Consider the following 24993-nt stretch of genomic DNA (forward strand, 5'->3'; position numbering starts at 1 on the left):
AACACTTCCTGGCACAGGAGAGAGGAAGCACAGCCTTATATGGTATAATTTAGGGCGTGGAGTATGCAAATTGACTATCCTCGTGCACGTGAACCTAGATACGCACGAGTGGGATTCATCATTTACGCAGGTCGTTTACACACTTTTTCCGAAGTTAAAGGGATAGTTCGCCTCTTTTGACATGAAGCTGTATGACATCCCATATTAGCAATATCATTTATGAACATTCACTTACCCCCCGCTGCGTCCTGTGAGCCGAGTTCCAGCTGAGTTTTGGCGTCCACGAAGGTAGTCCGGCTAGTTGGCTGGGGCTAGAAAAATAAAGCGTCTTGCTTCTCAAAACAATATGCGTTCAAAAGAGTAATACATTTGCATCACAAAATCGTTCTCGATGAAAAAGTCAGACCTCACATCGCTTGGCGCTATTTTTGCCTCCCTTGATATCAATGCGTCAAGCCACCTAGCGATAGCCGCACCTGTTACGGTGTTTGCTGCTCGGAAGCAGGGGAGTGCTCGGTCTGCTCTACGGTCTGCTCAGTTTACATTGGACGCATTGATATCAAGGGAGGCAAAAATAGCCTACGATTTTGTGATGCAAATGTATTACTCTTTTGAACGCATATTGTTTTGAGAAGCAAGACGCTTTATTTTTCTAGCCCCAGCCAACTAGCCGGACTACCTTCGTGGACGCCAAAACTCAGCTGGAACTCGGCTCACAGGACGCAGCGGGGGGTAAGTCAATGTTCATAAATGATATTGCTAATATGGGATGTCATACAGCTTCATGTCAAAAGAGACGAACTATCCTTTTAAGAGCGTTTGTTGAATCTGGCGTGGCGTGTTCGTACGAGACCTTCTTACGAAAAAAGTAAGAAATTTAGAATAAAAATAGGAAAATGTTCTTGCATGAGGCCCATTCTCTCTTTTCTTTTCTTTTTTCTCATGCAGGTTCACTGATTGCCTTCCTCTGCTTGCAACTCTCCCCACCTGCTCCTTGTTCATCATTAGCTCACCTGCTTCCCTCTCCTCGTAACTTGCTCAGTATTCATTCTCCTTGGCTTTCTCTGCTCACTACCAGATCCTCTGTCAATGTATCGCCGGTTGTCGTAGTTGTTCTTACTTCAGCGTCATAATAATGTCATCTTCACATGCTTGTCTTTTTTCCCTTACACTTGAAATTAAGGCAAAACAATTGGCACTTTCGTAAAATGCAATTTTATTGCTGAAATAAGAAAAGTGTATATAATGTAACTTCTGTCTAACATTACTTTTTTTAGTAGCAACAGCATGAGAAAGAATTCAAAGATTTGACAACCATTTCATTTAATGTAAACTAATAGAAAGCACAAAAAAAATCTAAAGAAAAAAATCTTTTTTTTTCAGATTGTACAGTTTTTATTGGTTGGTAAATATTGATATACACAAAAAAGGAACAAAATTCTATCTCTGTAAGGTTTCTAATATTGGATTGTTGGTCAGCCTAAAACACTTACAAGATGTGAATGAAATTTCCTGGCCAGGTAATTCAAATAGAAGGGGTTTGGATAGATTCACAGGGAGAACAGTTAAGAGGTTCTCTACCTACCACACACACACACACACACACACTCAGCGTGGGTCCTCTCACAGCCATCCATTGGTGGAGAAGTCCCGCTTCAGCTGCTGAATCTCTGCCTCTGTGAGTGGCTGAAGAGGTGATCGACAGGCACCACCGTGGAAACCAAACCATTCCATCACCTGCTTGAGGGCAGGAACTCCCAACTTTCTGGTCACCTAGCAACAAAAAGCTTCAGTCAATATCCATTCCTCCACAATATGAAGTGCATCGTTGTTTCTCAGCAGCAGGAGTAATGAAGTTAAGATTCAGACACATTTGCGATTAATATTTCGCTGCTGAACAACATCTGCACCTCATGTGACTTCACAGTGGAGGGAAGAGGGGTCTCCCTGATGCAGTGTGTGTGTGTGTAGGTGATGCTGTTCTGGTACGGCAGTGACATTTAGCACACCTTAATGAATATGTTTGTAGCCTAAGGCTCACTAAGCACCAACTCACTCAGCCTCAGAACATCTTGGAGCAGAACAGAACATGCACCTCTGATATTTACCTTTGTGTTAACTTGGAGCTCAATACCAAATTCATTTTTTGTATTTACTTACTGTTTCTAAAACTAACAGAATCTGATGAAAGTTTGAACTCTATCCATCCATTTATTTTCAATACTCACCAACTCAGAGCACAGGAGGCGGTGCTGGAGACTGTCATATATATAGATACATATATACACACACGTATATATAAATGTCATATACATAGATACATATATACACATGTCATATACTGCTGCCTATAGTAAACTTATTTGGACAAAGTCCAATTTAAGTACAAGTGGAAATTATGACAGACTTAAAAACAGAGATTTTCATTCGTGGATGTAATTTTCAGTGGCAGATGTAATAATGGCTTTTCTTCTGTGTGTATAAGATGTGATATATTTCACAGAGAACAGCTAAGTTTTTGTTTGGTTCAAAATAAAATTATGTGTGCCATACAAAAGAAAATCAGGATTGCTATGGTCCAAGTTTTAACATCATGATTATTTCAGGCTCCAGAGCAGTTTTAACTTTATGAAGTGGTGTCTGTTTCATGGTGTGATGTGTAAAAGTGTGCAGCCGACGGCACTCACAGCTGCATTGGGCTCAATGAGGCGCTGCTGCAGGACTCTGGCTTCCTCCCAACGCCCGGACACACACAGACGCTCCAGCTCACAGAGCTCCTGACCCAGCACATTAGCCAGCGCGCACACACCACCTACAGCACCTAGACACACACCACAAAGCTCAAGAATCACTTTCTATATACTATATTTATGCATTCATATACAGATATATTAATTTAGTAGCATTTGTTTTTCTCTCTTTAAATTGACAAATATTTTACAATGACCCATTTTAACCTTTCAAGTTGAAACATTTTTAGCTTTTAATATCATTTATTTAAAGTACAAGAATTTACAGTATAAATTTGACAATATTCTCCCACAGTCTCAATAATCAATTAAAGTTAAATTGTTGAGGACAATCAAAGAACTTTATACAGAAAAATATGAACCTGCCATCTTTCAATCTCTTTGGGTTTCTTTGTAATGAAGGATCTAAAACCAAAAGACTATTACAACAAAGACGACAAATCTCCAATATAGTGAAGCAATTGTCCTCACAATCCATATTTAAATGTCTTATTTCATTAGGGAGGTTCGACCATTTCTCTCAACGTATGTTTAGTTGATTAAAAATATAGAATCTGTGAAGATTTTAAGTCAGTCTTCAAACAAGAGAGGGGTGGAGATGGATGTCTTGTTGCTGATTATTTATCAGCCATGAAGTTTATTATTTTTACGTAAAGCCATCCATTACTGTCTGTGTTTCCATTTCAACTTTTTTCCTGTCAGTGGGCAGCATGGCTTCATGGTGCCGTTTTTTCTTGCGTGTGGTTTATTTCAGGGATAGGTAGACAAACATTTTGCCAAGTAGCAGGATATTAACAGTATGACATATCCTTGTGTATAGAATGTTGTGTCATTCTGAATCAGTTAGTAACTAAATACAGAAAAGCCTCTGAATTAAATTAAAGTCCTGATGAAATTAACTGAAAAAAAGAAAAACAAATGACATTTTCAGTGGGAAACTTAATTTCATAACTCATATTTTGTGGCTCCTTTATTTCCATTTCTTATATCAAATTAAGGAGGCAGTAGAAAGGCAGCAGCCCAATATTGTCCAATGGCAGACCTCTCCTCTTAAGGCTCTAGCATGGTTGCCGCGTCTGCTAGCGCGAGCGGTGTTGATGACGTCACGATTTCGTGCCCGCCATGTACAGTGGCGCAAGTCGATGCGCCAGTAGTTGCAATTTTCTCCGTCACAGAGGTGTCGCTGCTACGTGAAGGTTACCTCTACTCTACAACCACGAAAGTGGAGAAGAAAACAATGCCGCTGTCAAGAGCGGCATTGTGACAGATGACTCCCCCTCTACAAACAGACTTGACTTTCACTTATTCACCTGAACTGTTCCAAATTGTGTTTCTAAAACAATTTGATTCAAGCAGTAAGCCACAGAGTTGCTTCATTTCAAGTAATTTTGGAGCTACAAGGCCTTGTTCAAAATGTCCATCCAACCTTTGTGAAACAGACGGCTGCATTTCTTGTAACACCTGTGAGCTTTTGCTTTCCGGCTCTGTGTGCTCACATATATTGAACACTAGTACAGCTGGATTACCAATAATTGCTTCTCTCATTGACAAACTTATTTGTTTCTGTTGTCAGATGGTGAAACAAGTCTACAATAATAAATGAAAAAAAAGTATCAACCAGTGGCCATAATTGGAGCAATTTGGTCTGCTGCTCTGCTCTAATGAAATACCGACACAACATTGTAATTTAACATCGTGGCATAATCTGACAAGACTACCATACATCTATGTTACAGATCTCTGGGTTGTGATTTCAGATGAATATATGTGTAGGGCTTGTGTCCACGCCAGGGCTTTTCTTAAGTTGTTCCACTGCAAACATGTCTTTTTTTAAAAGAGCTTTGCCTTCAGTTTTGCTCTGAGAGCTTTGGGCCCGTGCCCACACGGAAAAGCACTGGGTGCCGGAAGTACTGTCTGCATCCTTCTAAGCATGCAGCCCCTGAATTAGAGCACAGCAAAGGTGAGAACAAGTTTGTCTTTCGTTGCCCTGGGTGACTGTGCCAGCTCATATAATTAGTTGTCTGGAGAAAAAAAATCTCAACAGTGCCAAGCTGAAAAGTTCAGAGAATTCTAATGTCAAGGGCTTATTTTGACACAACGCTTTCAGTTGATCCCAATGCTTTGGACCCACATTAGGGGAAAAGTCTTTTCAAAGAGCGCTGGCTTTTTTGTGCGGTCACTCCTCCACCTACCAGACGAGTAACAAAAAAAACCCATCATCATGTTTATTTTTATGTTTATGCATTTGGCAGACGCTTTTATCCAAAGCGACTTACAAATGAGGACATAACACTTCAACTAACATCAAAGCTAACAATAAGCTACATAGAAGGAAAAGCACTGTGTAGAAATAGAGTGCAGGCATAGAGGGAAGTACAGAAAGACAAAGTACAGTAGGTAAGCGCAAGGGTAGGAGATGCTCTCTGAAGAGCTGGGTCTTTAAGATGTGGACGAAGATGTGCTGTGTGAGTGAATATGGCATGTGGTGTTAAAGCACTTTGAGTGGTCAGCTAGACTAGAAAAGCGCTATACAAGTACAGTCCATTTACCATTTAATGTGGGAAAATTTACATGTGGTCGAAATTGCACTAATCAGGTGACATCCTGATTCTGTGCTGCTCTTTGAACAAAAGTGCAACCATTTCAATGAATATAAAAGCTAGCTACACAAGAAAACAAAAAAAACACTGAGCTGCATGTGTGGAGTCCCATCAGGTTGAAGGGTAGTCTTTCAAGGACATTTAGGGCGACGTTGGCATCTGAACTCCAGCGGATTCTGCGCAGCCAGGACCTTGGGTCCGATGGGTGATGAGATGAGGCATAGCCCCAAACTAAAGCCCATGATTTATCACCAACCAGTCCATGTTTCTTGTCACTTTTCCCAATTTAGCAACACACTCACTGAGGAATAAAATCCTGATAATTGGCAGTTCCATAGTCCGAAAGGAAACATTAGAGACACCAGCGACCATAGTTAAAATGCCTTTTCACACATGACTTCCAGCTCAAGAATGATCTGCCTTTGTTGTGCATTGGTGTCTTATTTTAAAATGGTTGTTATTCAAATCAGCAACAATGAGCTCAACTGAAAGTCACTAATATTGCTATATAAAACATGTATATGCGTATTTAACTTTGTCATAACATCAGAATCAGAATCAGAATCAGAATCGCTTTTCATTGCCAGGTATGTGGACACACACGAGGAATTTGACTCCGGTTACACCTCACTCTCTTTAGTGCAACAATTACAAAAAAATAGACAAAAAAATAGACATAGAACAAGATTAAATCAGAAGTGCAAATTGGTGCATGGTGCAAGGATGAAACACTGAAGTCCGGTTTTAGCTGTTTAACACAGAGACAGCCTGAGGGAAGAAACTGTTCCTGTGTCTTGTTGTTTTGGCGTACAGAGTTCTGTAGCGCCTTGCAGAAGGGAGGAGTTTAAACAGTTTGTGTCCAGGGTGTGATGGGTCTGCAGAGATGTAACCTGCCCGTTTCCTGACTCTGGACAGGTACAGATCCTGGATGGAGGGCAGGCTGACACCAATAATCTTCTCTGCAGACCTTATTGTCCGTTGCAGTCTGTTTTTTTCCTGTTTGGTGGTTGATCCGAACCAAACGGTGATGGATGAACAGAGAACAGACTGAACAATGGCGGTGTAAAACTGGATCAGCAGCTCCTTAGGTAGGTTGAGCTTCCTGAGCTGCCGCAGGAAGTACAACCTCTGCTGTGCCTTTTTGATGGTAGTGACTGTGTTGGTCTCCCACTTCAGGTCCTGAGAGATTGTGGGGCACAGAAACCTGAAGGATTCCACAGCAGACACTGCGTTGTTGGTGATGGTGATGGGGTGCAGAGTGGGGGGGCTTCTCCTAAAGTCCACTGTCATCTCCACTGTTTTTAGCGTGTTCAGCTCCAGATTGTTCTGACCACACCAGCAGACCAGCCGTTCAACCTCCCGTCTGTATGCAGACTCATCACCGTCCCGGATGAGGCCGATGACTGTTGTGTCATCTGCAAACTTCAGGAGTTTAACAGACGGGTCTCTTGAGGTGCAGTCGTTGGTGTAAAGGGAGAAGAGCAGTGGGGAGAGTACACACCCCTGGGGGGCACCTGTGCTGATGGTCCGGGTGCTGGATGTGATGCTCCTCAGCCTCACCTGCTGCTTCCTGTCAGTCAGGAAGTTTGTAATCCACTGACAGGTGGAGGAGGGCACAGTGAGCTGGGTGAGTTTGTTGCGGAGGATGGCTGGGACGATGGTGTTGAACGCCGAACTGAAGTCGACAAACAGGATCCTGGCGTACGTCCCTGCAGAGTCGAGGTGTTGCAGGATGTAGTGCAGTCCCATGTTAACGGCATCATCCGCTGACCTGTTCGCTCGGTAGGCGAACTGCAGGGGGTCCAGCAGGGGGTCTGTAATGTCCTTCAGGTACCCCAACACCAGTCTCTCGAAGGACTTCATGACTACAGATGTGAGGGCAACAGGCCTGTAGTCGTTCAGTCCTGTGATGGTGGGTTTCTTGGGGACCGGGATTATTGTGGAGAGTTTGAAGCATGAGGGGACTTCGCACAGCACCAGGGATCTGTTGAAGATCCGGGTGAAGATGGGGGCCAGTTGGTCAGCGCAGACCTTCAGGCAGGAAGGTGACACACCGTCTGGGCCGGGTGCCTTCCTGATCTTTTGTCTGTGAAAGACTGACAGAACATCCTCTTCACAGATCGTGAGTGCTGGTGGGGGGTCAGAGGGGAGAGGTGGCAGAGTGGCAGGTGATGTCAATGGGGGGGGGGGTGGAGAGGTGTGAATGTGTCAAACCGGCAGTAGAACACATTCAGCTCGTCAGCCAGTTGATGATTCGCTGCAGTGTTTGGGGATGGTCTCCTGTAGTTGGTGATGGACTGCAGGCCTCTCCACACTGACGCTGGATCGTTGGCTGAAAGGCTGTTTTTAATCTTTTCAGCATAGCTCCTCTTGGCTGCTTTCACCTCCATTGTCAGCGTGTTTCTGGCCTGGTTGTACAGGACTCTGTCCCCACTTCTGTAGGCCTCCTCCTTGGCCTGACGAAGTTGCCTGAGTTTTGCAGTGAACCAGGGTTTGTTGTTGCTGTATGTGCGGAAGGTTTTGGTGGGCACACACATGTCCTCACAAAAACTGATGTAAGATGTCACGGTATCAGTCAGTTCATGCAGGTCTGAGGCTGCAGTCTCAAAAACACTCCAATCAGTGCAGTCAAAGCAGGCTTGTAATTCCACTTTGGCGTTGTTGGTCCATCTCCTCACCGTCTTGACCACAGGCTTAGCAGATTTCAGCTTCTGCCTGTAGGTCGGGATAAGATGAACCATGCAGTGGTCAGAGAGTCCCAGGGCTGCACGGGGGACAGAGTTATATGAGTTCTTAAAAACAGTGTAACAGTGGTCCAGAGTGTTTGTGTCCCTGGTGGGACACTTAATATGCTGTTTATATTTTGGCAGTTTGTGGCTGAGGTTTGCTCTGTTAAAGTCCCCCAAAACAATGAGCAGAGAGTCCGGGTGTTTTTTCTCCACGTTATTAATCTGGTCGGCCAGGTGTTGTAACGCCTCAGTAACACAGGCCTGAGGAGGGATGTAGACTCCGACCAGAACAAACGAGGAAAACTCCCGCGGCGAATAGAACGGTTTACAGTTGATGAAGAGTGTTTCTAGTTGAGGACTGCATGATTTGTTTAGGACCGTGACATCAGTACACCAACCTTCGTTAATGTAAAAGCAGATTCCGCCTCCCCTCGTTTTCCCCGTAAGCTCCGTTATCCGGTCCGCTCGGTGCAGGTGAAATCCAGGCAGGTAGAGAGCAGTGTCCGGGATGTGCTCACCGAGCCAGGTTTCGGTGAAGCACAAGGCAGCAGATCTGTTGAAGTCCGTGTTGGTTGTATTGAGGAGCTGCAGTTCGTCCACCTTGTTCGCCAGAGAGCGGACGTTGGCCAGGTGAATAGACGGGAGCGCAGTGCGAAACCCCCGCTGCCGCAATCTGACAAGTGCGCCGGCTCGCTTCCCCCGATGTGTCCGGCATCTCCAGCGGAGACCACAGAGAGCTGCTGCTCCTCCAATGAGTAGTAGAGAGAACATTGTTGTACTCTGTAGTTTTCTCTGGACCACTGCCAAATCTGAACAGTGATGACATGTTCACCCAGATGGCATTTATTACACTCTGGGATAATTTTTTTAGCCATCCAATCCAGGGTTGAGACCAGGATGCAGAGCCAAACCTACATAATGACTATGTCCACTTGGCTTAGTGACATATTTTGTCCTACAGAAACCTGGCTGCAGCAGGAGGATCATGTTAGCACTGTCTGAATTCTCAGGGTTTTTTTTAAATTTCAGTTAGTGATGAGTACAGATAAAGTACTGGTAGTGGGTAACTTAAATATTCATGTAGATGTTGAAAATGACAGCCTGAATATGAACTCTAATTCTATATTAGACTCTATTGAATTTTCTCAGAGTGTTCACAGACCGACTCACTGCCTTAATCACACCCTTGATCTCGTGCTGACTTATGGCATTGAGAGTGAACAGTTGAGAGTTTTCCCTTATAACCCTGTCTTATCTGGCCATTTTTAATACCCTTTGAGTTTTTTAATTGCCAACCATTTCTGCAAATTTCTGAAAGGAACTTTCATGAAACTACCCTATGTGTCTATCACAGAATGCTGCATTCAAATTTCAAACCCAATTACAGTATTACTTTCTTCAGTGCTGTGACCAATACAAGAGAAGGCATCAACCTTGACTTTGCTCCTATACAGGTTGATTATTTTGTTGACAGAGTTACAGCGTCAATGACAACAAGTCCTCCAATTGAAACAGTCTTATAAGTCCTTTGAATATAACCCTCAATATAACTCATGATGAAAAGTCTTCAGTTGATCCAAAATGCTGCAGCCAGAGTTCTGATGAGAACTAACAGCAGAGATCATATTTCTCCAGTTTTAGTTTCTCTTCATTGGCTCCCTGTTAAATTCAGAATATAATTTAAAATTCTTCTCCTCACACATTAAGCTCTTAATGACTTAGCTAAAAAAAAATAAAATAAAATAAAAAAACTTAAATTCTTTTACATTTTAGGTCCATATCTAAACTCCCTTTTCTTTAGAAAATTCTGTAAAAAGTTGTACTTGGTCAACTGCAATCCTTTTTAAATCTACACAGTTTTCTTAAGGTGGTCCATTTTGGTTTTAAATCTTTTCACAGTTAAATGACATTTTATTAGCAACTGACTCTAGGGACTCTTAGAGCTATTCTCTCTGCTGCATTCCAAACGGTAGATCACAGTGTTCTTATTTCATGCCCAGACACTGTGTTGGTATTAATTATACTATACTGGAGTGGTTAAGGTCTTACTTGTCTGACAGAAGTTTTTCTATCAGCCTTGGTGACTGTGTACCGTCCTCAGCACCTTTATCTTGTGGTATCCCTCAGGGGTCCATCTTTGGGTCTCTCTTCTTTTCTCTTTATAGCTCCCCCTGTGTCCCATTTTGAGAAACTGCCAACTTGGACATCTGGAAAGACACCATCAACCATCTGAAAAGCATTTGCGGGTTTTAGAGCAACATATGCTCTCATATGTTGGGCCATATGACTGCCTCCCCGCAGTGCGGACCTTTTATCTACTGAAAACATTTGGAGCATCATGAAACACAAAGTACAACAAAAAAGAACCAGGACTCCTGAGCAGCTAGAATCCTTTATCAGACAAGAATGGGACAATATTCCTCTTCAAAAGGTCCAGCAGCTGGTCTCCTCAGTTCCCAGATGTTTACAAACTGTTGTTAAAAGAAGTTTACCATATTTACGACTACACAGTGGAAAACATGGACCGTACCCAACTTTTTTTAGATATGGTGCTGCCATCAATTTTAAGACGCAATCATATTTTTCATGAAATAGTAAAACGTCTCACTTTCAACATTTGATAGGTTTTATACTATTGTGAATTAAATATTGATTCATGGGAATTGCCATGCCAATTCAAATGTGAACATCAGCCTAAATGGTGAAACATGAACATTTTATTATATTAAAAAAGGCCAGAAAATTCAGCTTCAATGTAAAAGCCTCCATCTGACTTCTCAGCAAACTTGAACTGATGAAGTCTGCACATCTTAGAAATTTCTGAGTGTGCAGTGTAGCTGTGTGTCAGCAGTCTTGATTTTACCATCAAAGCTCTGAGCACTGCTAAAGTAAAAATCTGCTTGCAACAGGACCATCATGTGGATTGTTAAGGGGATATATTCAATTATCATAACTTAGACACACACTCACAGCATGGATACATTATCATATCAATCGCTCTTTGCTTCCTTGCTCTGCATTAGCAGTGTCAGTCTCACAATCACTTGAATATTATGTATGTAGTCATGGAGATGAGAATGTGTCAGGGATCAAAGAACAGACTGTGTGAGTTTGACAGATCTGGATATAAGAGAACATGAGTCATTAGGTTGCTGAGCATCATACTGGTGCCTATTTCCAGGACTATTTTCTGGATATAGGCACAGTGTATGCGTCTGACATACCAAAATGGTCAAGATAAATGAAAGAGAACATACATTCTTACTGGAAGAAAACCCTATTTAACTAAAAAAAAACTAGGAATAGCCAGGTTAAAATGGAGTGTAATTAACTTGCTGTACAGGTGCCATACACAAGCGAAGCAAAAGCTGAATGTTGGAGGTAGATAATCATCTGTTTCCAGGCTGTCTCACAAAAATATGGAGTTAGCCTCACCAACCTGAGAAAAGATACACTCGACATGAAATTTTCAAAATCTTCAAAATCCTAACCCTGTGTGTCTGTTGAGCAGTGTATTGTGAGATTTTTTCACTTCTGTTTCACTCCAGAGGTAGTTGTAAGTCAGGACACTCGCCCATAAATTGTGATCAAAATCTAGAGTCCTGCCCCATTTACATGTAGCTCAGAAGTCACATTTGATGCTCAAGTATTGTAATGTAACTTGTCTTGTGCTACACATAAACAATATGCCAGGATCTGATGTAGTTGCATTCATTGCACATTTAATTTTTATAATATTTTTTTCTTCTTTTAATAACTATTATTTACCTAGCACAGTCCATTAGGAAATTATTATTATAGTAATTTGAAACCACTAACAAAGAAATAATGTTCAGATAAAAAAACAGTCTAACAATGTAAAAGACAACCACAGATCTAATCTTGCATCAGTCAATCTTTATGCTAGTTAAGCATCTGTCATCTCAATAAAAAAACAAGTAAAAAGGTAGAGTACTCATCCTATATTTGGTTAATGCCTATAATGCATTTAATTTTTCTTCTTTTTATGAAACTCCACCAGAGCAAACTAGAATGGTTGATGCTGCCTTCTCAGGGTTGGGAATCTCACCAATCAGAATTTTTCAAGAGCGTAAAATATCTACTTTTTAGTAGGTTACCTTTTCTAGAATAGTGCAGGGTGTAATATCCATGAAGATTAGCTCCACCTACCAGATTGGCAGATAAATTAAATGAAGAAATACTTTCCTAAAAACTACAACATACCTGAAGCACTGGGAACTGAAAAAACAAGGACTCAGAGCTCTTGCTACTCACCTGAGAAGGTACATTAGAAAATTATATATTCTCCACCAAACCATCCAAAATGTACTCTCAGTGGCATGCAGGGTAATTTTATCAGAACAAACCAGTCCAGAGCTGGGACTGAACAATACTGGAAAAGTATATGGGAAAAGCAGGCGATCCTGAAATGTCCTATTTTACTGACGTTCCACTTTCCATATTGACCCTTCCCAGTCACGTGACTTTCGTAAAGCAACCGCCATTTTGGACGTATAGAAGACAACGATTTGCGAGTAAGGATAGTAACAGTAACGATACAGACAGACTGAAAATTGAATAAAAGAAGAAAGAACAAGATGCAGAAAAAAACTACACTATCCAGCGAGGTCGGGCATTTAGGGGGCCAGCAGAGGTAGAGGTATTTGGAGAAGCTGAAAATTGGAGGTTTAGAAAACGACGTGTACTTGCTTCCACTAGGGCTGTTTACAGACGTCCGACAGCATGCCACCGCCTCGTCTTTACCCAACTTTGGCCCCCACGACCTTTATATTTATGTTGTAAAAAAACCATCGCCATACACGGGAAAGGATCTAAAGGCATACAAGAGTTTGGATGCCTACAAATATTTTGTGTCGGGCTTTGTGACCTGCCTTTACCAGTGGATCGTCCCTGGAGCCGGTGGGCGCCATCTTTTTACAGCTAAGGTTTGTTTACATTTTCCTGGTGGATAAACGACATGTAAACCCGTTGACACGGTGTTATAATCTTGCTATTACGAGAATTGCAATGACCAAGTCGTAGTGCTTTACTAAAGGCGCTGTGTTGTATTTTATCTAGAAGAAAGGCAACCCTGAAATGGCACGGGGGAACACTAGTGTGCCGTGAGAGATCATCTGGTGTGCCGTGGAAAATCCCTCTCAGGCTTTATCTTTATTTTGCATGTATATGTATATGTTATATATCTTTATTCGACACTTACCTCCAACAAAGTGGTCACTACACAACCGCTGGTATACTGAAGGTTGCCAGTCTTTCCTATTGATCGCCGCGACTCATCTTCTCCGTCGCTCAAGGTCAGTGGGGAGCCGGTAAAAAGACAAATCTTTCCTCATCTGCTGACTGTTGGTACACCCAGGCGCGCAACAATATGCCGGTATGATGTAAACCTTACTGATCGAATCGATATTTTCCATTGAATGTTCCTCGCTCCTCCGTTGTTGGCTGTGGTAGACTACTTGTTTTCACGTCCAAAATGGCTGACACTTTTGTTGTGACGTCACGTGGGATGGGTCAATATGGGCACAAAGACATTCATCATAGTTTGTTTCTTTTGAGTTGTCAAATAAATAGTTTAAATGTGTTTTGTTCCCTGTGTGATTTTTATCACAGAGCCCTCTTGGGTGAAACAAAAATACATTCAACTCCAGAAGACTATTAGGACAAAGAAATACTATGACTTTTATGTTGGGCCCTTTGTTGATCTATATTGAGACAGAAATATATCTCACAGAACCAGTTTGGATTATCTGGTGCTAATATGGTATTAAAATGCACTAGAATACAGGAAATGGCATCTACTTAATTGAAAATGTTCTGGGGGAAGACCACAAGACCCCTTAGAGATTATTTATTTATTTATTTCCTTCATACATCCATGTCGCTGTGTTATTCACAGTTCAACGTTGAAATCCACACAGTTCTCATGGAGGCTGATCCTAAAAGCAAACTAACCTGAATAGTCGGTCTAGTTAAGTCTGTTTTAAGGCTATATAATGTGCCATTTGTATAACATATAAAACGTGTCTGTGCACGCTACTTCACATCAGTCTACCTGAACACGAACCAATGACCATCAGACATCCAAAAATGTATCTCATGTATGAAAAGTTGGACTGCACCAAGTCCTGAAATGACACATCCCTACTGGCTTATTAGACTAACCACTCCATGAACACCTACACGCACAAATGAACCAGCTGCTAACAGATGGGGCTCACACAGAGTGTTTAACCCAATATAGGACAGAAAGATTCTCAGAGGGGGGTGATTCCATCCAACTATCTGCCATTAACTTCTCTTTACTACATGGAAGCTCCTCTAGGCATCATATCGGATAAAGTGAGGAGGTACATGGCTACATGACATATATGAGCAAGGCCCAATAGGGAATTGGGAGTAATATTAAAGGAGCTACTCACCAGCCACTGATCAACAGAATCGTCATCCGAGACTGTAGGATCAGACATACAAATCTGTGCACCGCTTGGATTGACTACAAGACAACCTATGACTCAATACCAAATGCATGGATATTGGAATACTCAAAACTCTACATCATCAACAGGACATGAAGAGCCTTCATCAGGAACTCAATGGGACTATGGAAGACAACCCTTGAAGCTAATTTTAAGGCAATTGCACAAATTAACATTAAGTGTGGAATCTACCAAGGCGATGCTCTGTCCCCACTGCTGGTGTGCATTAACCTGAACCCCCTCAGTCACATCATCACAAAGAGTGGTTATGGAATCCAGTTCCAAAGTGGAGGAATCATTAGCCACCTCCTCTACATGGACAACATCAAGCTGAATATGCCAGGACTGAGCGAGATATCAACTCACTGATACAACTCACCAGAATATAAGGTAGTTCTAAGTTAGTGCCGAAGGCAGCTGAAACCCAGGAAATGAGTGGAGGAAGATGAACAATTATGGAATGATAGGCCTGCACAGCAGGTACCACTGACAGACTAACAAAGTGGATGATGTTGAGAAATCCTATAAGTGGCTGGAAAAGTGTGCAAAGTGGCCTCCAAGACAGTCCAGCACAGAGTAGCAGAGTATAAGATGCAGGCAAGAACGGCCCACATGCAACGCCATAAATAAGTGGCGGGAATAGTGTACAGGAACATCTGTGCAGAGCATGGATTGGAAGTCCAGAAGTCAAAATGGACTTGTATAAATTAAACACCGGCCTTAAAGGAGCCATGGCATGAAATTTTCACTTTTTAAGGTTGTTTAACATTAATATGAATTCCCCTAGCCTGCCTGCGGTCCCCCAGTGGCTAAAAATGACGATAGACCTAAACCATGCAATGGAAATTATTCTCCGCCTTTGGTAATGTGACCATGCAGATGGTCTGATCGGGAAAGCTGCCTCATATGACGTAGCGCCTCATATGACGTCGAGGTTGTTTCCTCCCAGAGCCCATATATGGCTATGGCAAAACTGCCTTTCCCCGCCCACAGCTCTTTGGCCAGCTCATTGTGCTGTACATGGATGTAAAAAATCTGTTTAGAGCTCCTGCATCAGAACCTCTAAAGAGCCAGTGGACAGATTTAGTTTTTTCTGGGAAAGTGACGACAGAACCGAAGAGATTAGTGTATGTGTGCGCCAAACATTTCACCGACGAATCTTTCCAGAACTTGGGCCAATACCGAGCTGGCCTTGCCGAACGTCTGAAAATTAACCCTGGATCAGTACCAACCCTCTTTGGCCCAACTACAGACCTCGGACAAGTAAGTAATTTAACGCTTTATAATTGTGTTGCTTTCCAGTATGTACAGTATAGTTACAAGCTTGTTACCACAAGAAAGTGTCTGTATCGTTAGCTATGCAGCTAATAGCATCAACTGGGCTGTTGGAGGTGTTTGCATGCCCATGAGATAGCTCGCTCATTTTAGACCAAAACCCCCTACTTCAAGCTTCCTGAAGAAGAATGAATCCGCAAATTCAGTGCATTTCATCAGGATAATGATTCATTCATGGTTCCAGAGTCAAAACGGTCAGTCTGTCTGTGTCGTTAGCTCTGCAGCTAATAGCTCAGTCACTGTCGCTAATGTAACAGTAAATAGCATGAGGTATGGGAGTGGACACCTCATTTACTGTAACGCGAGTGTTGTGTACTTATCTGTTGTTTTGATAGCCGTCCTGCTGTTGGTGTTATGGCGCGCACGATATCTGCCTTTCCCCTGTTGAAATGACTAGCGCTACGTGCATCTTTGCAAACCAGAGCAATCTTTGCCCTGCCTTTCTCCTCCTAATTTGCATTTAAAGCTGCAGACCCTAAACAGCTCATTCTGAGGATCCTAAGGAAAGCTCATTTTTGGTACTGGCTGTAATTCTGCACCAAGGCAGAATTTTGGGGAAAAAAACTCAGATACAGTATTAGGGGACCACTAAAGCCTATAAAAATAAATAAAAGCCTCCACTTATTTTCATGCCATGGCACCTTTAAAGTTATGAGCATGATAAGACGTCAAAGAAACCAGAGGACTAGGATTAGGAGAAATCATTCATCAGAGATAAATTAGTTTGTGAGTTGAGAAGAACCAGAGGTGGACTGACCTTAGTGGGGGAATGAGCACACCAGTGCTGCAAAAGTTAGTTAGTAGGTTTATGTTATGTTACGTTACGTTACGTTACATTACGTTACGTTACGTTACGTTACGTTACGTTACGTTAGGGCTTATGTTTGCACCCACATAGTACTTCAATCCAGAATGAAGATCATCGAGGAGATTTAACTTCACCTTTGGTCTTTATCCCTCTGATCTCTCTCTGGCCAAGCTGTGTTAATGGTCTGCTGGTTGAAGCAGCGCAGAGGAGGTCATAGCAGGTCTGAGCTGTAAAAGTTGTTTTACAGACTGTGAAGACCCAAAGGCGCAGTGTGATTTATGAGATAGGACTTTGTCAATATAATCTGACAATATATTTTTTCCAGCATGTGGGCCAAGTTAAAATAATTTGACAATTTGCAGTTATTTGAGATTTTTTTTTAAATCCAATTTTATCCAGGGACTTTGTATTTATTTTAGAAAACAGTGTAGAAACACATGCATTAGAAATTAGAAATTAGCTCCTGAATGTTTTTAAAAAAATACTGAGAATTATGCTGTGAATTGTGGAGTAAGACTGTGAAACTTTAATCAATTTGTGATCTGAATCTTATGGGATATGAATACATGTGTGATATCTGGTAGCTGTTCTTGTTGATGACTAACAAACATGACTGATGAAGGAATCTCTTTGCACTTGGGATTGTGTAGTGAGGACCTGACATGAAATATTGAAAAAAAGCTACGCTTTCTTTCCTTTGGTCCTGGGTGAAAAACTGTTGCTTGTGGCTTCCTGTGAAAAACAGCACCACTGTTTTAGGGCTTCTTACCGACACAATAGGCAGCCATTAGAAACCCAGCTGAGCCTGCTAAAACCTGGAAATCCTGCGTCTTCGTTTTGTGAACAATCAGGCCAATCCGTGTGACCTGCGGAACATTTTAAAGGAAACAGAGAAAGGGGAAGAAAGTCAAAAACGGAACCGTTTCATCATCAGCACTACTCCCTGCTGCCAGTGCTAATATCTAGTTGAGCATTTTAATCCCAGGGGAGGCCGTCGCAAGAGACAACAGCTCAACATCTCACAGGGTAAACAAATCACTCAAAATGAGACAAGCATCGTTTCCTCACTGAGGGGTGGTTTCTAAAAGAGGGGCTCATTCAAGAACCAAAACAGAAGTGGGAGGAGGAGAAAGTGAGGAAAACAAATAAGTCCCTAGTGAGAATAAAAGGAGGAATCAACTTCACAAGATGAGAGGAACGGGTTGAGTGGGAGAGGCTTATGAATAACATCTCATGAATATCAGCTCCCTACTTTGTCTCGCCTCTGTTAATTCTCTTTTGTCAATCCAAATATGAAGCACAGAATTTCTAATAAACCTGAAATGTTCAAAGAGAGCATAGGAAGACGTCTCCACTGAAGGCTCCTCTGGGAAAACCCACAGAATCGTGTTTCAGCCGCCATCAGTGGTACCAAGGAGGGTCTATTTTCAGCCACCACCTGTCAATCATCTCCCCCATATTATTCCTTTCAAACACACAGGACTGTAATTGATCAGTCAGTCAATCAGGTTATAGGAGCTCATGCTGGTCTCCTGAAAGCTTAAGCACTCTGGCTATTAAGATGTAGCTCCCTGATGGCAAAAATAACGCTGCAGTAAGACTACCGTCTCCTGGGTGACAGAAACACTCATTAGCTTTTATTTCTGTAAGTCTCATTATTGTCATGACCCTGCATTGTGCAAGTTGAGAGCACAAGGAAATGTAACCCCCAACTTAGTGATCACTACTATTCATTCTTTTTTTGTTGTTACAGAAAAAGATTAAAAAATGTGCCATATGGCTACAAAGTATAAAGATGGACAAAGCATGCAATGACACCACCTACAGGTCTGAACTGGAGCATTATGGTCAAAGCAATCAGCTTGGAGCAGAGGAGTGACTCAAAGGCTCAGAGCAGATGTGCATCACTGCACAGCTGGTGTGTTTTTACACATTTCACTGACCTTTAAAATGCCCACAAAAAAAACTTTACCCTGAAACAAATAACAAGTATGCACACACACACACACACACACACACACACACAAAAAAAAAAAAACATTTACTTAAGGAAAAACTGATCTCTTGAGACCCTCTTGGTCAATCAAACAGCTTGTCATTTAAGCTGTGGTTATCATCACTTTATACAAAACAGAAAAACCTAAATTCTGTGCCAAGTCTTTGCTGCCATGCCCCCACATCCAGATGCAAGCATCAAGATTGGTAAAAAGAAAGTTGTTGTATTGAATTATATAAATGACTAAGATAATTAATACACGATTATTTGTCCAAAAATATGGCAAAAAGTTTAAGTTTTAAAAGAACTACATACAATCATGACTTTTCCCCAACTCCCTTCCTTATCTTGAGTGCAGTTAAGCTTGGTGTCTAATTTCTGGCTCTTGTGGGAAAAATGCAAATACGTTGTTATGTAAAACTTGGAACTGAATATGTAATAACTGGGTATTAAGCAGGAGTGTTATGTATGGCTTCCAGGGCTTATGTTTATGTATATTAATTACTTATTTTATCATTGTGCCTCAGTCCTTATCACAATGATGTTTTTGTTTTGCTCTCTGCCAGGCTGCGGCATGCTAAGTTCAGTTCATATTTACTTATCAATTTATTTGGTGCCATTTTCAGTTTCATTATTTTTCAAGGTTAAGGGAATCTGCTAAAGTTCAATAAATGCATAATGTTTCCAAGTTATTCATTATGCCCCAAAGCTGGGTTTAATGTAATATAACCATTAAAATTAAAAGAAACAGACTTCATCATGCAGCCTTGATTCATGGTTATTACAGTGAATTTACCATACATGTTTCCAGGTAATCATTATACCTCCAGGTATTTGGTGTCAAGTCATTTCAAAAAGAGAGAATAGGGAAACAGGTAATTGGTCAATTTGCAGCCCTGATCTATTGTTGAACCACATATATTACCATAAGTGTTTCCAGGTTATAGGTTGCAGCCAAAAACAGAACATTTCTTTCATCTTCACTTACAATAACTTACATCAGTAATATATCAAGGCATGTTGGCTGATTCTTACCCAAACTATTTTTAAAGTATCCTGTATCACATGATAATTATTAGTTTATTACCAAAATCATATGACATGTTAAATCAAAATATGGATTCAATATTACCATTTTATCATTAGCTAATTTTCGTGTTATTTCCAGATTATTATTCTATTACCGGGTAGCTTTGCTTTGTTTTTATCTTTAGGCTTTCTCAACAATATTCTAGGTTAATGGAGCCTAATTACCTATATAACTTTTCATTTGTGGTAATTACTACCCTAGTATTCCCATTATTATTGATTGGCTATTATCTGGTTATTACTTTGTTATGTATGATAATTACCTAAATATTACTCTATTATCAGATAACTACCCCATTACTTCCATCCCAGTGGTGTAGTCTACGTTGAACACAGGTATACGGCGTATACCCACCTCTTTTTTTGGGGGATTTCCGTATACCCACCTAAAATGCTCAGTATACCCACCTAAAATTCGTTTTTCAATATTTAGAATAGCAGCCACGTTTCATCAACTACCACTTATCATGGAAGCCTTGTTATAATTTAACAATACAACGACAACACTTCAGAATTGCATTCATTCGGAAATTGCGGCAGTCAGTCAATCTCCAACCAATCAGACGCGTTTTTTATGTCTCGCTGTCAGCCAAAACAAAAATCTATCATGGGGTGCATACGTAGGTGCTTGGTGGCTAAGGAAAGGACTTTGTAAAGTCGAGGCTTCTACGAAAAGTCATTGTACATCTGGAATGGGCTGATACGATATGATCTCCATGTTCTCACCATTCTGATCGGATTATGGAATTATCATCTCATCATCTCAACCCGAGAGTTTGCATTTCCAGGGCACACTTTTCCATGGCTTTTGACACGTATGGTAGTGATTTATTAACACGTTGTCTAACTTTCGTGAACATATTGTAATGACTTCACGGAGGCTCTGAGACCGGCGGTTGCCGAACGGCTCTTTATTAAGTTATTTCAAGCAGTACAATCGCAGAACACGGGTGACTCTCAGTCCTGCTCCGCAACCAGCCCCAGGAGAACACCAGACCTGCACACAGACTGGCCCACGCCCACTCCTCTCCCCCAATCACCAGCCCACACCTGAGTGACATGACCTGCGGTCCAGTGATTGACAGGGAGAGGAGGAAACAAGCCAGTCCGTGTGCTTTTACCCTCATTCTGGGTCGTTACAATATATTATTATTATGATGATGATCATTATTATTTGAAAAGCCTCAATGCGTGATGAAAACATGCCAGTGAATTTCGCTAGGTAGCCGACCGCGAGCTGCCGGTTAAACAAAGCAGCAGCGTTCCAGGTTTTTTTTGTTGGGGACGACGAGGATCATGGCCAGGCGCAAGGGACAGCAAGACCTTAGGAACTTTTTTAATAAGGTTGCCCGACCTGACGTTTCCGAAAGTAAGTTAAGTTGAGTCAAAAACATAATTCACGCTTTTTATGAGACTAGTATTGCTACCAAGTTACCCTTCTAGGTTGTTTAATTTGTGGACATAACACGGCAATAACCAGTGTTGCCATAGTTACTTTGAAACAGTAATCCGACTACTGACTACTGATTACTTCTTTAAAAAGTAACTTAGTTAAGTTACTGACTACTTGCTTTCAAAAGTAACTAAGTTAGATTACTTTTAGTTACTTTCAGCAGAGGCTGATCCCCCGCCCCTATAACATGAAAATGACTACCAGTTCTGCCAATACTCACTTTATTGACATGCATTTTAACCAGAACATCAAAAATGACACTGGCATTTGCAAACTTTTTCTTGAAATAGGCTTACATGTTTTTTAAATAAAAAAAAAAAAATAAGACAGTCTTTCTTGACTTTACTTAAAATATAACAAACCTCTTACGTAAAAAAGTAATACATAATACCTATATTGAACATCCCTTGAACCTGTAGTTGTCTAACATTAGAGCAGCAAGAAGTGGTTTTATGAAACAAAAACAGTATAAATAAATCTAAATACTCTTTCTTCACTTCATTTAACTGAAATACTTATTACAAATTAAATGCTTTTTTGACTTCATTAAATCTAACTTAAATACTTCTTATAAGAAATAAAGTAGCGTTTCTTGACTCAATTTAACATAAACACTTCTTTAAAAAAAAAAAATACAATAGACATTCTTGACTCCATGCATTTAACTCTGATTGCATCTATCTATGAATTACGGTAACACTTAAGTTATATTGAACATGTACTTGTCCCGCATTAGAGCACTGAGCAGCAAGGAGTGGTTTAACAAAACATCAGTCATTCACTCGCAGCGATGCAGACAAACGGACGGTTATATCACGTAACCTGCTGATAATTATGGGCCCAAGCCAGTTTTTGAACGAAAAATGTCACGTTTATCCACCCGTTGACCAATAAAAGTTTAAACAAACCTGATTGATCGTCAGACCCGTCGTTTTGCAGAAATGTTTGTATGCTAGTCGCCTACAACTGCAGCTGTTACTGGATTACCCAAAGCTACACCTGACGAAGTATACATAGATAAACACCCGTACACTCATTCAGATATCATAGAAGATGTAATACAGTATAAAGACGTTAACAAGTCATCTTTGAGTCATCAATTGCAACCAGGTAACTAGCTAGCCCTCTCCATAGCACTGCCTGAAACGTAGGCTATATGTTATAAAGTTAGCACGAATAGCTAAACCCATCAACTATCGTCTGTGACAGGCACTGATGAAAACTGTGGTTTAGACTGGTGTATTTATTGAAAATGATTAGGGAAAGTGAGTAAAATGTAACAAATGATATCGCTGGTGTTTAACATTTTAGTGGGACAGATCCCTTTTACTGGGTAGGTAGATGTAAAATAACGAGTGACTTCCCGTCGCGGACACTGATATAACTCATAAGAAAACGAAATTATCCCAAATTATTTCAATACAAATGTATGGTTGTAATAATCGTGACTATATGTTGACAAAAGCCAAATATATGTTCCCCTGAAATGCAGAAATAGTAACGCACGATGTTTTAGATAAGTAACTTCAATCTGACTACTAGTTTTGAAATAGTAGTTGCGTTAGACTACTCGTTACTGAAAAAAGTAGTCCGACTACAGTAACGCGTTACTAATTAACGCGTTACCGGCATCACTGGCAATAACACAGGCTAGTCATGCTGTAGTCTAGCTTTCGTTCTTCTCTCAATACTAGCAAGCTAGCTACTCTGATCCACGTTTGCTTACTTAGTTTAAAATTCTAGACGTTTGTTTATCTGGGATTCTTCTTTGGGAATAACTCCTAATCGCCATACCTGTCTGTATATGGTCTACATGATGATATGTACAGTGGCTGTCTGGATTAAGTAATTTATCTATCATAAACTAAACTTTATTTACTAGCCAGAACCATGCTATCTCCATGGTATGCATGGATGGGGAGATGTATCTGTACTTAGGCAATGGTAATTACATTATCTACTACACTGTTACTGCGATATAATGTCAGATGCAAAAACCTTTAGTGCATGTGATGAGTTTACAAAACAGGCTATATTTCTATAGGCCTACATTTAAAAATCAGTTCATTTCATTTTGTTTGGGCTTGACTTGCTGTAGGCCTACTTGATAGTAACATTTTTGATTGTCATAGATGAAAATGCTTAAAAATGAAACTTTACATTGGCCTATTTTTTGTCATAGCTTTTAGAGGGCTTTTCATCTGAACTGTGTTATGTCATAGTATTGTAGTACTATGGTACTTATTACTTTTCAATGACTATTACAGCGCGCCACTGGAGGTACGGCGTGCATTAAGGGGCTACTATTGGTTCCGAGGGGTCCCGAGTCCCGACCCCTAGTTTGGTACCACGGGCCAATGACTGGCCAACTATACAGTATACCCACCTCAAAAAGGTAGACTACACCACTGTTCCATCCTATTACTTAGCTGTAATGCAAAGTGCAACCACCATATTCACTGATATGCTGATAATCTGTTTGCTGTGCAGAGAAAATAGGTGCTGCAAAGACAGTTGCATTCCAAACAGTAACACACATTTTAATGTTGTCATTTATAATATTTTTGCTGCTGGTTCTCCAACAAGCACTCAAAAAACTGTTGATCACTCAAGCTCCTCCAATGACAATGTTTTACAATCAGGAGGAAAAGGAAAGAAGCCTATCTTTTACGAAAGGAAACACTACAGGTGCCATGCAACTGTGAGACATATTTCTTTGACAACCCCTTCCACATCTGAGTTTGTAGGAAATTGACCATTTTTTTCTGGATACAAATACTACTCAAATTCACTTTGGTCAGAAGATTAAACCCATGCTTAGAACATCATTAATAAGTAAATAGTTAAATACAAATTCTATCAAAGTTGTGAAACAGGAGCTGGCTGACGTGAGGAAATGGTTCCCTTCATCTTCGAAATAATCTTTTTACAAGTTCTGTGCTCTCCTGAAACTGACCCACAATCCCTTGTTTTCTGTGTTTGTCCTCATCACGCCCACAACGGAGCAGTGCTGCTCTGTACTTGAACTACACCCACACTCCTGTCTCCCAGCAAGTGGACAAACATGTTATTTCCCAAATCAGAAATCCATTTGCAACTTCTTACAAACACTTCCTACACAGATAAAAAGGCATTAAAAGCTCGACAAAAGCACACTGTCCTTCTTTCCAGCACATAACACTGCACTACAATACAATCAGCTCTCACTAGAAAACAACACACACTTGAGTATTTTTAGCTTCCTCAACAGTCTACACTCGTCGGTCTGTGCAGAAGTAACTGGCAGTCAGTCAATTCTTCAATAAATACACAAACACGGAATGTTTTTACAAAAGGCTAATCTATCCATCCATTGTCTATACCCGATTAATCCAATTTAGGGTCATGGGGTGGGGGCTATCCCAGCTGTCATTGGGCGAGAGGCCTTGTACACTCTGGACAGGTCGCCAGTCCGTCACAGGTGCCACACAGAGAAGAAACGAGACACACAACCATGCACACTTACTGGTTATAAAATATGGAGTTTAAATGGTTTTCCACATTACTTGAATTTGGCTTAATTGTTCACACAGACACCAAATAATTCAGACATGTGCACTGTTGTTTTTTTTTAAATCTATAATTAATGCGAGGTGTCATCTCCATTGTGGCTCGAGGAATTATCTTCCCTCGTTTATTATCGGCTACTTTTAAACACTTGAATGAATAAATGCAGAACTCACTTGGCTATCACCGA

The 24993-nt window shown here is 41.0% G+C and overlaps 1 protein-coding gene across 1 annotated transcript in view; it reads right to left on the reverse strand.

Annotated features, from left to right (window-relative positions):
* Positions 1-1394: 1394 nt before the first annotated feature.
* The window catches only part of hoga1 (4-hydroxy-2-oxoglutarate aldolase 1), a 35420-nt gene continuing 11821 nt past the window's right edge, over positions 1395-24993 (reverse strand). Inside the window, exons 5-7 of the mRNA XM_075464612.1 lie at positions 17489-17585; positions 2688-2821; positions 1395-1773 (exon numbers count right to left, since the gene is read on the reverse strand). Of these exons, the coding sequence (XP_075320727.1) occupies positions 1624-1773; positions 2688-2821; positions 17489-17585 (381 nt within the window). The 3' untranslated portion in view covers positions 1395-1623. The remainder of the gene's footprint in view (positions 1774-2687; positions 2822-17488; positions 17586-24993) is intronic.

This window comes from Odontesthes bonariensis, chromosome 4 (assembly GCF_027942865.1).
Source record: "Odontesthes bonariensis isolate fOdoBon6 chromosome 4, fOdoBon6.hap1, whole genome shotgun sequence".
Lineage (NCBI taxonomy): Eukaryota > Metazoa > Chordata > Actinopteri > Atheriniformes > Atherinopsidae > Odontesthes > Odontesthes bonariensis.